General features: G+C 47.2%; 1 protein-coding gene across 7 annotated transcripts in view; it reads left to right on the forward strand.

The window, feature by feature from the left end:
- Nucleotides 1–17,479, forward strand: part of Frmd4a (FERM domain containing 4A) — a 601,861-nt gene that overhangs the window by 549,686 nt on the left and 34,696 nt on the right. For all 7 annotated transcript variants that reach the window (XM_087896367.1, XM_087896368.1, XM_087896365.1 and 4 more), the window contains 3 exons: nt 106–182; nt 5,023–5,161; nt 11,468–11,609. In XM_087896367.1, the coding sequence (XP_087752493.1) occupies nt 106–182; nt 5,023–5,161; nt 11,468–11,609 (358 nt within the window). The remainder of the gene's footprint in view (nt 1–105; nt 183–5,022; nt 5,162–11,467; nt 11,610–17,479) is intronic.

Genomic DNA, 17,479 nt, shown 5'->3' on the forward strand with positions numbered 1-17,479 from the left:
TGATAAGGAAACTCTCAGCTGTTGAAAAAGTTAATCAGCGAAGAAGGGACCGGAGACCAGGGAACTCACTACTTCTGAATTTAAACTCCGTTGTTTTCCGTCCAGATATTCCAATGGAGACAGTTGGAGAATCTGTATTTCAGGGAAAAGAAGTTTTCTGTGGAAGTTCATGACCCCCGCAGGTAAGTCTAAAAGCCTTTTTTTTTTTTTTGAGTGTGTGACATGCTATTTGTATATCAGTTCTATGTTGTCATCACGGTTAATGTTCATGGCCAGTTTGGGGTGAGGGGAGAGGATGGTGAATAGAAGAGAACAGAGCAGAGTTCACATCAGACAGTAAAGCTTGTGCTGATAAATGCAGTGTGTGTGTGTGTTTGTAGCAATTCTATGATAGTTCATCTGGCTACATGTTGTTCGTGTGTGTGTGTGTGTGTGTGTGTGTGTTTAGCAATTCTGTAATATTTCATCTGGCTACATATTGTTGTTCCTGTGTGTGTGTGTGTGTGTGTGTTTAGCAATTCTGGGATCATTTCATCTGGCTACAGGTTGCTCTCGTGTGCGTGTGTGTGTGTGTGTGTGTGTGTGTGTGTGTGCGTGTGATGCTGTAGGAAGCACTGTGGCACTTTGGAACAACACTGAGTTACATGGGGGCAGTGCCCTTGTAACAGACAGGAGACCAAAGGCGTCCTTGCTACAGGTGCTGAGCCTATGTGAGAAAGGACGGTGATCACTGAAAGGTATCTGTCACCAAAGTAGTTCGGCTCTTTATTTTGATCTGGGAGCTGTAATTTTTGGATGTTAGCATTGTGGGTGGACGTGAAATAAACGCGATTCTTTTTCCTTCCTCCCACATTGTACCGCTGAGAACACCAGCCTTATAAACCTGTGTTCCAAGTTGGATGCCAGACAATAGGGTCCCAGTCTGGAATGTAGAGACCCCTGCAGGGAAGGAGGCTGGGCACCATCTACTGTCTGCTGGCAATCCTCTTTGTCTGCTGGCAGTCCTAGAGTTGCAGGCAGCCCATAGCCAGCAGCAGCATTCCCTACACCATGCCTGACACCTAAGAACAAATTGCTGTCTGTAGGTCCAGATGCCTACTGACAAGAAGGCAGGCCTGGGAAGACACTAAATAGATCAGATGTGCTCAAGAAGCCGTGGTGGGTTTCGGGTGCTGTTGATACTTAGCCCTGGACTTAGGAGGAAGTGCTGGCAAGCAACTGCCTCACACAAGGATTCGAGCACACAAACATCTGCTCAAACAGACAAGCAGCTGGGCCCTCCAGGGAGCTGGGGACTCAGGATAAGATATTGCCTCCAAGGAGAAGGCCGAGGTTTATGCAGAAACCTTCCTGCCTGCTGCTGCTGTCGATAACCCGCCTGTGTTGTGTACCTCCTTGTAATCTATGTGGAACAGCCTCCCTCCTGTAGGCAAGGGTTTATCCCGGCCCCTCTGTTACTATTACACTAGCAACTAGAGGACAGAAGGTTCTAGAGTTTCTGAGTCTCTCTGCATTCGGGTGCAGAGGTCACCGTTAAACAGAAGGATGGCTTGTTTGGTGGGTCTCGGGACCTTGGGATGCATTTCATGGTCTAAGCACCCCCCCTCCACAGAATACAGGCCTCCATCTGCACAGGCCAAGAAGGGGCGGGCAGGTGGATGCCAAAAATAATAATCCAGACGAGGAGAAACTCACTGCTATTTTTCCAGGTGAACTTATGTCAGCCTAAGATTCATAGACATAAAAGAGAAAAGGAAACCTCAGTGCAGAAAGGGTGAAATGAATTCTATATCATGGTCGTATACAGAAAGGGGACGCTTGGCAGAGCAGAAGTTAAATAAAAAGATAGGCCACCTGTGGGCCTGGGCACGGGAATAGACAGTCTCCATACTGGGGCTCTGCTTGTACATGGGGTAAATCCTTCCACTGTGTGTGTGTGTGTGTGTGTGTGTGTGTGTGTGTGTGTGGTATATACACATATGTATGTCCCTTCTGTGTCTGTGATCTCATTAATGATATAATTAGTGAAATATACTACATTTTTCTCACAGTCTAGGGATATAGGAAACGGATCTAACATCATGTATTACCATGTAGTGGGCTTTTGGCTGACTTAGTAAAAGTGATCCATCTCATACATATTTTGAGAACTTCTGTGTTCTTCTATGTTAGATGTGATGGTTACAAAAGGGAAGCTGAGTCAGTAGCCTCTTCCATTAGGAGCTATTAGCAGAGCTGGAGACACCAGCAAAGGAAATGATTGATGGGATTTGCCAAGTATAGGCGTTGTTTTGATACTGGGTCCTCACTATGACCTGAGACATAAGTCAAGGTACAGATATGGACTGTGGATAGCTAGTAGTAGGTGGTCCAGGCTAGGTTTGAACCCTAGAAGTCTGAGATCAGAGCTCATGAACCTCTGTGCTATACACTGTATGCCAGGCAAGCTGGGCTGTGCCAAGAAGTACAAACCAAACTTCGGAATGATGTGGACACCAAAGCCCAACCGGTCAGGTGCAGCTTCCTGAGGAGAGATCTGAGCTGATACCCATTGGGGTTACTAGGAGGTGGGCCCTCAGGGGTAAACTGAGATAACGAGAGGAGGGAGGGGCTTATGTGTACATAAGAGCCCTAAGATGGCAGTCTGAGCTCAGAGTTTGACCATCTTCCCTGGGGAAAAGCAGCCCTGAGTCCACCATGACAGGGACATCACTTGGAGCCGAGACTGTTTTCTGGGTGGAGTGGGGACAGCTGTAACCCCCACCTTTCTTTCCCTGGTGTGCCTTCCCCAGGGGACACAGCGTCTGTGGTGGCCTCTGCTCCCCTCTGTCCCCAGCTGCTACCTTGTCTTCTGTCATTCTCTGGGTTTAGCAAACACTGAGCCATTGCTAAGGTTTAGGTGAAGCAGAAGGTGAGGCGGGGAGAGCTGAGGAGAGAGATGAGCAGAGGAGATAAGTTCCTAATGGAGCAGGAGAAAACCCCAAGAGTATCTGATGTAGATGTTCCCATGAAACTGACTTCCCAGACCCGAAGAACCACTTATGCCTTCCTTACTCATGTTACCTGGAAAGTTCGAGTGCCTGGATTTTTACAACTCTCCCTACCTTTACAAACGTACATTTCAAGTTACTTTTTCTACCTACTTTATCGTTTCTGGGGGAAAAATTTTTTTTTTCATTTACTCCAAGTCAAACTAGGAGTTCAGATAACAGCTACTGTGTCTCCCCAGAGGCCTGGGGGGTGGGGAAGAGTGCCTCACTCTCTTGCTGCCCCTGGCTCCCCAGAGACCTTGGAGGGTCTCCTCACTCTCTTGCTGCCCCTTTTTCAGTTTCTCCCCACAGAGATGTTTTACAAACTGATTTTTTTTTATCCCTTAACTTTTGTTTGACCCAAATCGGGGGTGGGGGGCCCGGGGGGCACCCAACCTGCCTGGCATCAGGTTTCTAACCACCAGATTTGAATTTCCTCTTAAATGTGGGCATGAAGAAACCTCCTGTTAAGTCTTTAGCTTAAAGAGTAAGACATTAAAACCAGCTTTAATTTTAAAGAAAAACGGGGTTTGAAAAAAATGCTATTTATTCATAAGTCCAGATGAGTCTACAGTTCTTCGAAATTAGATATTTTCTTTTTAAAATCATTGATATTCCTTCTGACACTCAGATCAAGTGCCCTAGTGACACCCCAACCTGCATCACCCCCCCACACACACTTCTTCTTCTTTGGTATGTCTGATGTGTTTGTGGGGGGGGCACAGCACACATGTGGAGGTCGGAGGTCCCCATCTTTCCCCTTGCTTGAGACAGGTCTTGTGTTCTTTGCTACTCATGCGAGGCTAGCTGCACAGATGCTTTCAGGGGTCATTGTCTCGTCTCTGCTTCCCACCTCACCCCAAGAGCACTGGGGTGCAGATGTACATGCCATGCATCCAATTCGGTGGGGCTTCTGGGGAGCTACACTCAAGTCCCCAGATTTTGTAGGTTCCGTGCTTTGTCCACTGAGTCATCTTCCCAGCCCCACGCCACTCTCCCCTCCCCCTTCCCTTCTTCCCTCCCTCTCTCCCTGCTCCCACAAATACTCCATTTACTCTCAGATTTTAAACTATTTTAAAATATCTAATTACATTTATTTGTGTATATGTGCACATGTGTTGCCTTTGTGCACGTGTGTATATATAGGTGTGCGTGTGTGTGTATGTGTGGCAGAAGTCAGAGGACAACTTGTAGGAATCGTTTCTCTCCTAATATCACCTGGTTCTAAAGGATCAAACTCAGGTTGTCAGGTTCGGCAACCAGTCAGCTCTCTGACCTGTTCTCAGATTTAATCAGTGTATCCTGTAGAGTATACTTCACTGAGACTGTGGCCCTATAAATCTTTTATTCCCAAACCCAGACACCATTAACATGTTGAGACTGATGCTCCCCATTTTTATTTTTAATCTCCACTTGCCTCACTCTATTCCATGTGTACGCTAATTAGAGCTGTACACACAGTTTAGGGAAGTGCCTGGCTCCGCTTTCTCTGCCTTCCCCCTCTTGATTCTTAAGTACCTTTATGCTTTGGGAATGTATCTGTACTGAATAATCAGACCTTTCGGGGAACATCTTTCTAGTTAGTGCAATGCAGAAAGTTCTGTGATGGAGGACGTATTCAGGCCTGTGAAGAGGAGGAAAGAATTCACCCATCTTCGTCATAGGCAGCATTGCCTGGGTAACGAAGAGCATTGTCAAAGGCTTTTCCGGGCTCTGAGGTTTGTCTTGACTCCATGCGAGGAGCTGAAGATCAAAAAGGACCATCAAGTGACCTAGAGTGACCCAATTTGTCCTGGAGCGAAAGCTTGAGGAGTCAGTTCCTACACAGGGCATGGCCATGTGACTCCGTCCGGGGATGCGGACCTGCATGCTTGTTTTTGTGTTTGCTCCTCTGGCCCCTTCATGCCAGTGGACTCTTCGCTTACGGCTGTTTGATGAATGGCCTCTCCCCATCGCAGAGACTGAATGAAGCTTGTGATTCTTGTTCTTCCAGGGCTTCGGTGACCAGGAGGACTTTTGGGCACAGTGGCATTGCTGTGCACACGTGGTACGCATGTCCAGCCTTGATCAAGTCCATTTGGGCGATGGCGATTAGCCAGCATCAGTTCTATCTGGACAGAAAGCAAAGTAAGGTAGGTGACCTTCACCAGGCAGCTAACCGGGCCTCCAGGCAGCAGTGTAGGGATGGGAATTAGATGGGTGTCCTTGGCCTGAGACCTACCTATGTGAGGACTTGCCTCTGAGGGCTGCAGGTAGGAGGAAAGCCAACAAATCATTAAGAGGCCATACTGGGTGCTACTTGTCAGGGGCTCTGGCCCAGCCACCACCAGAGGTGTTCAAGCCTCAGGTACAGCCCTGTAAGGTCCTTAGGAATTCTGAACATACTTTTCGAGGCTCTAGGGGCCCTCTTAGGAGTGAGTTCTCGAACTCTTACTGATGTTTAAACAGTGGTATATTGTTTTCTTGGTGTGTGTGTGTGGGGGGGGCGCAGAGATAACCGTCCTCAGCCAACACTCAAGACTAACCCAACCGTCTAGGGAGACTGCTGTGAAACGCCCTTCAGGCTTTTCCAACTGCCAACTCTGCTTTTAAAATGTAAAGCTGGAAAAGTGAAAAGGAAAACAAAACAAAGGCAGCCCCGGTTCCCTCAGGTAGACCTGGAGCCTGGGGCGTTGGGAAATTGCCACGTCCGGGGCCTAAGAGGTGCATCCACCCCCAGCCCAGACAGCCAGCTGGGCCTTCTGGTGGGTGGGAGAATGACGCGCTCTTGGTTCACACACAGCTTAGAGCAACACTCAGCCTCTCCTCCTCCACCTGTCTTCCTTGCTCCACTTCCAGGGACTGCACAGGCCACTCCCATTCAGCTTAGCACAGAAGGGCCCCAGCAGGGGGAGATGGCTCTCTGCAGGCCTCAGGTGATGCCCTCCCTGGTCCTTCTAGTGGGTTCCCCCATCCAGAGGAAGTTGTCACCCCTTGTATATGTATTCTTAGGAGCTAGTGGCATTTAAATGGATCAAGATCATGGGGTTGGTACCCTCTTGGTTCTTTTCCCCTTTATTGTGGGTTTTCCCTCACCTCTGGAGGAGAATGTGGGAGTTGGAAAAGAGCTAAGGACAAGATGGCGAAAGGAAACTGTCAGGGGTGAGGCCACTCCCCTGCCCCAGTTCAGTCCCAAATCAGGGCCTGCCCATGTCACAGCCACTGTCTGCTTTGGGAAGCATTGATTCTTTTTCTGAGTCTTCACTTTTGGGGTGACAGAGTCTGGGGGCAGGGCGGTGCTCTTGTGGCTGGAAACCATGAGAGTATTCCACACTCCTTTAGTGATGATGGGTCTTGGCACAGGGCTTTGAAGCTTGATTAGATCAAAAGAAGCAGGGCCACAGGGGTGTGACTCACGTTAGATGCTGAGACCGTGGGTGGTGGCTGGTGCTCTGCTCTGCAGTGGAGGAGCTGGAGGTCAACACCCACAGACATTAATTCCATCCTGTGTTGCTTGCTGGTGGGTAGTAATGGTCCAAAGGCTGAGCATTTTCCCCAAATCCCACTGTCAGTGGCTGGAGAGGGCAGAACCCTCCCCTCCCCCATACTCTAATACCATAGTCTGCAGTGGAGAGAGGAAGTAGCCATTGCACCCCAGGACTGTGCAGTGTCAGCGACTTGTGGCCCTCCTCCCCATGCTGGTTTTTTTTCTTTTTTGCAGTTTCCTGGTATGTCAAGTAGCCTTTTCTTGGCATTCTTAAAAAAAAAAAAATGCCCACATTGCCTTGAGAAGCCTTGTTCAGCAGACTTCCAACTGGTCAAGGATACATTAAGTGAAGCTTAGGAAAAAAATGGTCACCAACCACTTTTTAGCAGGAAGCACTATTTAAGAAACAAACTCAGGGCTAGAAAGATGGCTCAGTGGTTAAGAGCACAGGCTGCTCCCCAGAAGACGCAGGTTCAATTCCCAGCAACCACATGCTCATAACTGTCTCTAACTCCACTTCCAGGGGGATCTGATACCCTCACACAGACATACATGCAGGCAACACACCAGTGCACATAAAAATAAATAATTCTTTTTTTAAAAGAGAGAGACAAACCCGGCTACAGGTGGCCCACACCTGTAATTCTAGTTCCCGAGGGGCAAAGACAGGGAGATTGCTGCTTTAGGGCTAGCCTAGTCTATAGAGTGTTCTAGGCTAGCCAAGGCAGCATACGTGGTGAGACTCTGCCGAAAAAAAAAGAAAAAAAAAAAGAAGGAAGAGACAAAAACCAAGGGGTCACAAATATGAGGAAGTTCTTAACTGTCCTTCTTAGTCACTTTGAAGGACAAAAGAAAATAGCCAAATTTCCAAGGGGAATAGAATTTTACCCAGGAATCTTTACTTGACTGCAAATGTCCCAGAGGCCTAGACATGTGTCGAGCAAAAAAAAAGATTTGCTTTCTTGCACTAGTAGGAATTGAATTTAGGACCTTATTCCTAAGCAGGTGTTCTACCACTGAACTTGTCCTCAGACCCACATATATCCTAAGAGTCAGTTCGTGAAGCTAACAGGCAGGTAAAGACCAAGTTCCTCTGTCTGGATGTTAGACAACTATTTCCCAGCTCTGTGACCTTGGGAAGACCTCTTATCGCATGCCTTTTGCTTTCCCCAGTTAGAGAACAGAAAAGGAACTTCCTGACCCAGATTTGTAGTTGGTGAGATGACATGGTATTTGTGAAACTGCTTTAGGAAATAAGTGTTTTGTTTTAGGAAATTTGTGTTTTACTATTTAGCATAGCTAAGCTGACACATTCCGTTGTCCAATGCTACATCAAATTTAAACTATCTGAGAAGACCCCACATTAAGTTCTAGATGGTGAAACACTCAGGAGAAATTACATTACACCACAGTTCACTTCTGGGATGTCATGTGACCCATCCTTGGTGGGCAGCATGGATTCTGTGAGTGATTGTCAACAGGCCTGGGATAGAAAGCTTCACATATTTCTGGACAGCCAGTGTGGGCTGGTATCCTGGCAGGGTTTCACATTCTACTGTATGGGGCCATGCCAACCATTCCTTTCTCTGAAGGGCTCCCAGTGCACTTCAGGCCTCCCAAGTGATGTTTATCAAGTTAGAGAAACAAGTACAGTCTAGTGGTTTGAGTCAGCGAGAGCACTAGCCAAGACAGATCACATACCTCCTTTCTGACACCCAGAGTACCTCCGGGTCATTGTGCAAACCATTTAAGAAAGTCTCCCAGTGTTGGTACACACCTTTAGTACCAGCACTTGGGAGGCAGAGACAGGTGGATCTCTGAGTTCAAGACCAACCTGATTTTTGAGTGAGTTCCGGGATAGCTAGGGCTACACAGAGAAACCCTGTGAGGAAGAAAGAAAGGAAGGAAGGAGGAGAGGTAGGGAGGGAAGAAGGAAGGAAGGAAAGGAATGAAGGAAAGAGCAAGCATCCCTGTTCCCTCTCTCCTCATTTGCCCATCTCCCTTCCTCCCACTCCTCTTCCTCCATCAGCTCCTCAAACATGTACATGAAGGAAACTCTCCACCATCAAAAACAGAGTAGAGGGAAGTTGGTTCCCTGCTGTTTATTGAATGAATGAAGCTCTGCAGACATCTATTATAACTGGTAATTTATATCTGCTCTTACTAAAGTTCAGAAGTGCTGTCAAAAGTATCCAGTGGCCGCTGCATCCTGGAACCAGAGACTGACTTTCAGACTTCAGGGCAAAGTCACATTGTCTAGAGGAACTAATAATGGCTGCTTTTCCTCTGACCTTAGAGTGGTGCTTACTGGACTTAGGCCCCAGCGCAGACATCTTCCTCTCTAATCTCTTCTTTTTTTTTCTCCCTTCCTCATTCAATCTATTTATTCCTCCTAAAATCAACAGCCTGATAGAGCAAATTAAGGCTTGCTTGCTCACAGAACATCTGTGCTGACACTGAGCGGTCACTGAGGGTGTGTAGGGCAGAGACCCAACATAGCAAGAAGGGAATCAATCTCCTGGGACTGTTTGTTATATTTTTTCTTAGTTCTCATTCTACAAGCTATCTGTTGGGTCATTGTGATAGGCCCATTCCAGAAAGGTCTTACAGTTATCAGAATCTAGGCCACATTAGAAAAAGACTACCTGCTACTCCTGCTTTTTTTTTTTTTTTTTTTTGCCTCTGAGGTTAATGTCTAAGCAGGAGAGGAGAGGGCTTATTTGAAAACAGGTTTTTCCATGTGATTAATGGGATCTTTAAAATGTCAAGTAGAGCCATCAATTTAACTTATTCACAAATTACATATGGTCCTAATTCATATCCCACTCCTGTGGCCGTGACCTTGACATGCAGTATCCACTGTGGTCCTTATCCCAACTCTATGGTGTGGGCTTTAAGATCCCGATGTTATAAACAGGCATCTGAGGATCAGAGAGGTCCAGGATCAAATCTGACAGTGACTGATCAGGAGAAGCTTTGCCCTCACCACTGGGCTGTATGGATTCAATGAGTTGCTGTTCTGAAGCCATTTAAGTGTGAGATTCTTCGATGAACACACCACTCTTGGTAAAGCGCAGTGCAGAAAGAGGGGAAGTCATGGATTGTGTGTGCACTCCGCTTGCCTGAAGGATAAAGCACAGCCAGATGGGTGCTGTAGATATGGAGTCTCCGTGAAATAGAAAGCCCGTCCTGCTTCCTCCTGCAGCCAAAGGCTGCCAGGCCTGGCAGCTGGGCTTTCTTATGTACCAGAGGGCCCTAACCTGAGGAAGTCAACCTGGTTCTGTTCATAAGGAAGAGTGGAGGTTGGGAAGGGAATCCAAGTCAAAGTACCAGTGGTGGAGAAGGAGGAGAGGAGGAGGACAGTTCACATCAGGTGAACAAAACAAAAACAAAAGTCGGTGTTTCTTCTGGCCAAAGACGCTCATTTGTTAAGAGGAAGAAAGCACACAGGGGCCGGAAGTCACTGTCATTCATCAGCAGAGGCAACAACATCTGAGGCCAGAGGAAGGGCAAGGCCTTAAGGCCCAGATAGCCTTTGTGGGACAAATAACAACCCCTGGGCAAAGGAGGAAGCCCGTAAATCAGGAAGAGGGTACTGTGGTGAGCAGGCCTTGCCAAAGCTGGCAGAATCTGTCTGGAGCCTTGTGAGTGCGGAAAACCTTGCAGTCCTGCAGCAGCTACGCATTCGGCTCACCCAGCTCCAGCACACAGAGCCAGTGTGTGCTTTGACTGTCAGCCGTAGTGGTTTGCATGACACTGATGGTATCATTAAAAAATTGATTTATAAAACAATAGCAACATATTGCAAAAGGCCAAATCATGTCCATAGGCAGAAAGTACAGCACATTTCCACATTACCAACGGTGTGACAAAGTAAAACGGATAGGCTTACTAAAGAAACGATCACTTTGAGGGATGTAAACACAGAACAAAACCGGTCTGAGATTCTCCTCGCCTCTGTGGTGGTAAGCCCAGTGGGGTCAGCTGATCTGCATACAAAGTGGAGTGAAGTTTGAACCCCAATATGAAGACTTTGGAACCTTCACAGATTTAATCAATGAGAATTGAAGCGAATCTCGAGATAGATGCTGTTGGAGGGACATGTGTATTCCAGAGGTTTCTGTCTGTGTATAGACTTTGCAGATACCAGTACTCTATCACCTAAACTTTCCCTGGTCACATGGGTAATAACTGAAGATATTTAATAGCTTCTAAATTTATTGATATTTCATGACTTTGTTTCACAAATCTCATCTGTCATTCATAAAGCTAAAAAGTTATTTTCTCCTCATTTAAGCATAAAATAAGTATAGTCACAACTATGTGTGTGCCTATGCATATATGTACATGCGTGAGTGCATGCATGCATATGTATGTGGGTGTGTATGTGTATGTGTGTATGTGTGTGTGGTGTTAGGGCTTGAACCTAGGCTCTTGTACATACTAGAGAAGTTCTCTACCATTGAGCTATACCTACTTATTCTACTTTTTATATTAAGAATAGGTCCCCCAGTAAATTGTCCAATCAGACTTTGAACTTGCTCTTTGGCCCAGGCAGTCTATGAGTTTATAACCCCCCTGCCTCAGCCCCCTATCCCCATCCCCAATAGCTAGGATTACTGACCTGGTACAATTTTCTATTTGTTTCTCTGTCAAGGAGAAAGGAGAAGAGGGGAGGACTAGAGGGAGGGAAGGGAATGTCCCACACACAGCTTGTCCCTTTGACTCCACTCACCCCTCTGTGGTCGGTGGTAACTCCCCTGGTTTATATTTGGGAATAATAAGACTCAAGGAGATTAAATACTTTCCCCAGAATATAGACTGCAAAGACCACACTCCTCACACTGTGCTCTGACAGCTAGAGAATCCTGCGCTGTGAATTCCGGTTTGTAGCTTAGGAGCCACCAGACTTCAGGACTACAAGTGAGTGTGTTCTGCCCCTTCTATAACCTTTTTTGCTTTTCCTTTCCAGTCCAAGATCCATGCAGCACGGAGTCTGAGCGAGATCGCCATTGACCTAACAGAAACAGGGACGCTGAAGACCTCGAAGTTGGCCAACATGGGCAGCAAAGGGAAGATCATTAGCGGCAGCAGTGGGAGCCTGCTGTCCTCAGGTAGAGCCTGCGCCCGCGACACCTTCCACCCAATGGCTTCTCCCCAGGGAGGTAGGGGACACTGTGCACAGCAGGCCACTGGGCAGGCTGGCCAGACAAGGGCTTTAGTTCCCAGACTAAACTCTGGAGTCACGTGTGGGTCTAAGAAGTTTCCCCAGGTATCCAAAGGGGCAGAGGGAGATTAGAGTAACTTCACAGTGTGGGGCAAACTGTAGGCGTCTCTTCTGATACCTCACGGGGCTTTGTAGAATGCCAACTGGCGTTATCGGTAACTATCATCAGGAATATCAACTCCAAAGGCAGAGAGTGGGGTTTCATTGTGTGTTCTTAAGTGAAGGGACCTATACTGGGGAAGGACAAAGGTCAGGATCAAACTGCTACATTCTGCTTCCAATGATACATCTGAGACTTTAAAAGGTCAGTGTGAAAAGGGGATCCTTGCTGTCACAAGAGGTGGCTGAATGACATTGAGTCTCTACCTGGTTCTACTGTCTATTTATGTGAGCATCAGGTAGTTCATTTCACCATTAAAGATTAGAAGAGCCAGATCAAAATTACCTTGGCTTCAAGAGTGGAGATCAAGGAATTGGTTCATTGGTAGAGTGCTTGCTTAGCTCACCTGAGGCTCAGGGTTCAACCCCTGGCCCCTAAATAAATAACAGACGAAGAACGCTATTTGCTTAAATGACAAGACGAGGCACGGGTTTTCAGAGGGCCGAGGGAGAAAAGGACAGCAGTTGTTTGGAAATGTGAGCTCAGTGTGACCAGTCAATGCCTTTTCCAAAGCTGCCTGTTTAAAGTCTGATTAATTTAGGCGGCTGTCCGTTTGCTTTCTGTCGCTGTGATCAACACCACGACCTAAAGCAACCTAGGGGGAGAAGGGTTTATTTCATCTTACACTTCCAGCTGACAGTCCCTTACTGAGGGAAGTCAGAAGAACTCAAGGCAGGAACTGAAATAGAAACCATGGAGAAACACTGCTTCCTGGTTTGCTCTCCCAGGCTCTTATTCAACCAGCTTTCTTATGCAGCCCAGGCCCCTAGGGATGATGGCATCCACGGTGGAATGAGCTCTCCTACACCCATCATCAGTCAGGACAGTCCTGCACAGACCTGGCCACAGGCCAGTCGGACCTGGGCGATCCTGTACTTGAGACTCAGACAGATGACTCTGGGCTGTGTCAAGTTGACAGATAAAGCTAGGACAGGAGCCATGTCACCTGGTCTCTGAGAGAGGAAAATAAAAGAAGTCTCTACCTCCTGCCATTGTCGAGGACCAGTTCTAAACCTATACACAGTGACTGCAAACAGCAGTAACCACCAAAAAGGGAAAGGCAGAAGATGAGCTGATACATGTTAGCTTCTGGACTGGTATGGTCCATTCACAGTCAGAGAAGTTAAACTGAGATAGCTGAGGATCGGAGCGTGTACCCTGGGCCTGGAGTGAGAAGTGGGTTTGCCCATGGGGCTGGCGGAGTGTGAACTCAGGTCTCCATGTCGGACAGGCTATGACACTGCTTCTCAGAGACCTAGTAATCTGTTTGTCACATGCTTGTGAACTCTATACGATATGCTGTATATTGTTTGTCCAAAATGAACTGTCAAAATTATGTAAGCTTCAGGCTCCTAAAAACTGGGCCCATCTCTGTCAGACCTCCATGGGGCTGACTCTAACTCTAGCTCTCCCCCTGCCTGGAATTCTTCGAAGCTGTTTCATACAAAAGGTGTGCCAAATGGGCACTACTTCTGAGGCTTAGAAGTTTGCGAAGAAGACTGTGAAAATGTTGTCTTCTTGTATCAAGGCAGATCATTCAAAACCTGCGGGTCTATGTGGAGTTACAGCCCCCTCCAGCCTCCCACTGAACGGGCAAAGCAGAGTCAGATGCAACACCTTGTTTGTCTTTTAGATACGTGCAACGATTGTCTCAATTCCTGTTAAATGGTTTCAGATAAGAGTCTGGATCTGTCCTACCCACCTCCTTATCTAGTTACTGAGAATCCGGTCTTGCTCCACTCTGGATTCTTCCAGCTCAGGGTTGTAGGAGTGCAATATGACCATTGGTTCTCCCCTCGTCCCACAAGGTTCTGCAAGTCTGTGTGAGCCTGCGAATGAGTTTATTTTCTACCAAGCTCCCAGATCCCTCTGCGGCTCTTGGTCCAGGGATTATGTTTTGAAGGCGCCTCTTCTTGCTCAGGATAAAGAAACCCAGGCTTCTGCACTTTCAGCTTATGACCTGATCCATCTTCCTGGGCCCCTCATATTCTGGGCAACCTCTAAGGGCACCAAGGCAGAGCAGGTGTAGATGAAGTTCCTAAGGGGAGACTGAGATAAATCACAGGAAGATCTTCCTGCTGAATGCATGCCTACATATAATGTGCAAGCATTGTCCTCTCAAGATGTTGAAGCAACTTTAAAAGGTTATAGTGGCACAGGGTGAGATGTCAACCTCTCTTAGGCCATACAAGTTCGAGCCTGAAAAATGTTTGTGAATGCCAGTTGAAACTCTTTGGGGATCCCCCACGCCCACCTTTATGACTAAGAAAAACAGCTGGGACAATGGAGGGAGGGACCAGAACAGGATGCATGCCATCAGCACACAAAGGGAATTTCTAGGATATATGAATCTGGTCCTCCCTCCCACGGAGGCTACTGCCTACTGCCCCTCACGAGTACTTGCTGTGGGAGGAGGCAGCCCTCACTTGGGGAAAGCCATTGGTAGCCCTACCTATGACAGACCAGGCTAGTATCCTACTGTAAAGAAATTTAACCCCTGGTCTAAAAATTGGGGCATCTAGCTAGGCTCCTTCCTTTTGCTTTCTGTCCTCTTGCTTGTGACATGTTCTCGCAAGCTTGCTGTTACAGGACAGCTCTGCCTTTTTGTTAACACTTGCCAGACCTTCCCAGCTAATGTTCACTCACAAAGGAGACAACGCAGCATCCAATTGCACAAACTGTCTCCTCCTCCCCCCTTTTTATGTGGTATCTAATAAATGTTTTTTAAAAGCATATTGAAAGCCTAGTTAGCACAAGAAAATCCCATGGCCATGTCCATTGTCCAGTACCCAGTAGCAAAGTTGTTGGTAAGGAGTGTTAGAGAATAGCAGTGAGACCCGTGGGGCGTGGTAAGAGCCTCCATGTTTCTGAAATGTGTGGTGTTTCTGGCCTCACATAGAGTTCTCCTGGGAATTCCCACCAGCGTTCTTCCTCACAGAAGCCCCAAGCCTCTAAGGTAAAAGTGATACCACACTGATCATTAGGACTGACATCCAAGCATCTTTCAAACTAGACAGAACATCTCTATCCTGCTGTCAGGTTGACATTCTTCATCATACTGGTGTTAGACCTTTTGAGGTCACCTGTATCGGTCCCTCAGCCCTTTCCAATACTGCCCCTGGGGCAAATGGTGGCCAACCCTTGTTGTTTCCATCCATTTCCCTTCTCCCCGTACCTCAACATTATGCATAAGTGAACCATATAACAATGCTGTCGCATTTCCCTGGTAGAAACATTCATCTCAACTCCTAAGAGATACTAGGCCATGCTTTGATTTTGATCATAGCTTTGGGTCTGCTGTTGGACACAACCCTCCCCCAAACCTCCGGCATTGCCAAAGGAGTCGGTCGGTGCTGCCAGGGTTTGTTTATACTGGACTGTAGAACCTTGACTGCTGCAAGGACCGCCTTCTGCTGAATGGATGTTTCTGGGCTCAATTGTGCAGGGCTGGCCTGAGTCACAACTAGGAAAGGAGGTAAAATACACAGCATTTGAAACACATGGGCGTCTCTGAAAAGAGCTTGAGTATTGTCTGTGGATACAAAATAAAACAGTTCCAAATCTTTGTAACCTTAAAGGCCGTTTACTACATAAGGATGTGCAAGTGCCTTTGAAATTGCTAGGAAACCCAGCTCTTGGTATCTGGGGCCTCTAATGCTAAATAAATAAAGGAATGCCAATGTTAACCATTACAAAAGTCAGAAATTCATGCCCACCGATGCCCTGAGTCATTAGTGTGAGCGGGGCAGGAGGGGTGATGACTAGCATTTCCAAATGAAGAGGGCACATGGTTCTGTGAGTTTGGGGTCAAGACATTTTACCCAGGAGCTGCCGTGAGGAAACCATAGGCTTAGATCCTGGTGGAGACCCACAGGGTGGTGTCCCCCATCCAGGTCAGAGCTACAGGCCTGTGTTGTGCAGACTCTGCGTGTGTAGGGGTTCAGGAAATCTGCTGATGATCACCGGACAGGGAGAGATGAGAGGGGCACTTAGTCACAGTGACCTGTAAGAGCCTAGCTCTTTCCTCCAAATTTGGAGATGGCTCTGGCTATGGCATTTTGTTCACATGGGGCTTCAAGTAACAAACTGTTAAGATGTTCAAATACAGTGTGAGGTAACAACTATAAATTCAAACCATCCATTAAGTTGAGCTGTTTTTAGAGCTTGTTCTTCCCTTCTCCCTAGCCCGCCTTCTCTCATTTGCCATGAGCTAGGGTATATCTCAGTGGGTAGAACCCTTGCCTAAAGCCCTCAGTCTAATCCCCAGCCCTGAACAAGAAAGAAAAACAGAAGGCCCATCCCAAATCTTTTGCAGGCTCTTCAAAGGGGTCTATTCCCCCTTCCCTTCCCCTATTGCTTGAAATGTTAGAGGGAAGGGGTTGAGGAGAAGACAAACGATACAAAAACAACTGTATTTGTGTCATTGTCGCTGGAGACACATGACCTTTTCGTAGCTTGTGTGGAAGTGAGAGTGTAGGGTTTGTGGGAGCATTGTTTTAGGGCGCTGTCTTCCCAGGACAGTCAGGACTTCAGTGGGAGTGCAGGGATTGTCGGAGAGTATTTTGCTCTCGGGCTCTTTAAAAGGAATGCCACAGACCCACTTAGGAAATAGCCAGTGTTGTGCAGGGCCCTGTGACTTGCTGTATTAGCCACCAATACTCCTGTGTGTGTGTGTGTGTGTGTGTGTGTGTGTGTGTGTGTGTGTGTGTGTGTGTTTGCGGGGGAGGGGAGGAAGGAAGAGAGAGAGACTTGGTATTCCTTCTTAAATGGAAATACAGGACACTGATTTTTTTTTAATAAAATAAAGAGGCCTGAAGTATCCCTTTACCACCAAACAAAATAGTATAATGAGTTAACGGGTAGGAATTTGGCTGTGTGGTTTATTCGGTGGCAGCTGAGTCTTCGTCCGTTTGATCAAACAGGAGCGTGATGACCATGAGGATGGATCCGAGGTCTTACAGCCGCACCCAACCCCACATTCTGCTATCATGCCACAGCGCTGACACTTTTTATTCTGGGAAAAACATGTTGTGTTCAGTCCTGACCCTGGCCTTGCCAGGAACCGGTCCACCTTCATTATTAAACAATTCCCACATTCTCCTTCTCTGAATGCAACCACTTCCTTCCATTGTAAGAAGGTTTATTAATAACTAGCATAAAAATGACAATGCCAACTATTTGACATCTTTCCCTACAGAGAGGCGATCTAGGCGCCTACCGGCTGTGTGCGTGTAGCTGTATCCAGCTCACTCTGCGTGACTCTGTGCTGGTATGAATCAAGCAGAGCATTTCGCCGAGTGTTTTTCTTTTGGTCTCCATCCTTTCTTTTTTGTTCGTCTCCTTTCTGGATCTTTCTCTGGCCTTTTAGAGTTTTCTATTAGCTGCGTGGTGCCTCTCCTTTTAGGTCCAAGATGAACTGCATTCCAGAGGCCTTAAATTTGGTCATAACCTCGGCTCTGCTGTTGGGTACAAAACCCAGGCACTGCCAAAGAAGTTGTTTATGCTGGACTGTGAAACTGGGCAGGCTTCAAAAGTACTGTCTGCAGAATGGATGTTTCTGGGCTCATCCGAGCAGGTCTGGCCCGAGAGGAAAATGG

Source organism: Myodes glareolus, chromosome 14, assembly GCF_982192425.1.
Source record: "Myodes glareolus chromosome 14, mMyoGla1.1, whole genome shotgun sequence".
Classification (NCBI taxonomy): domain Eukaryota; kingdom Metazoa; phylum Chordata; class Mammalia; order Rodentia; family Cricetidae; genus Myodes; species Myodes glareolus.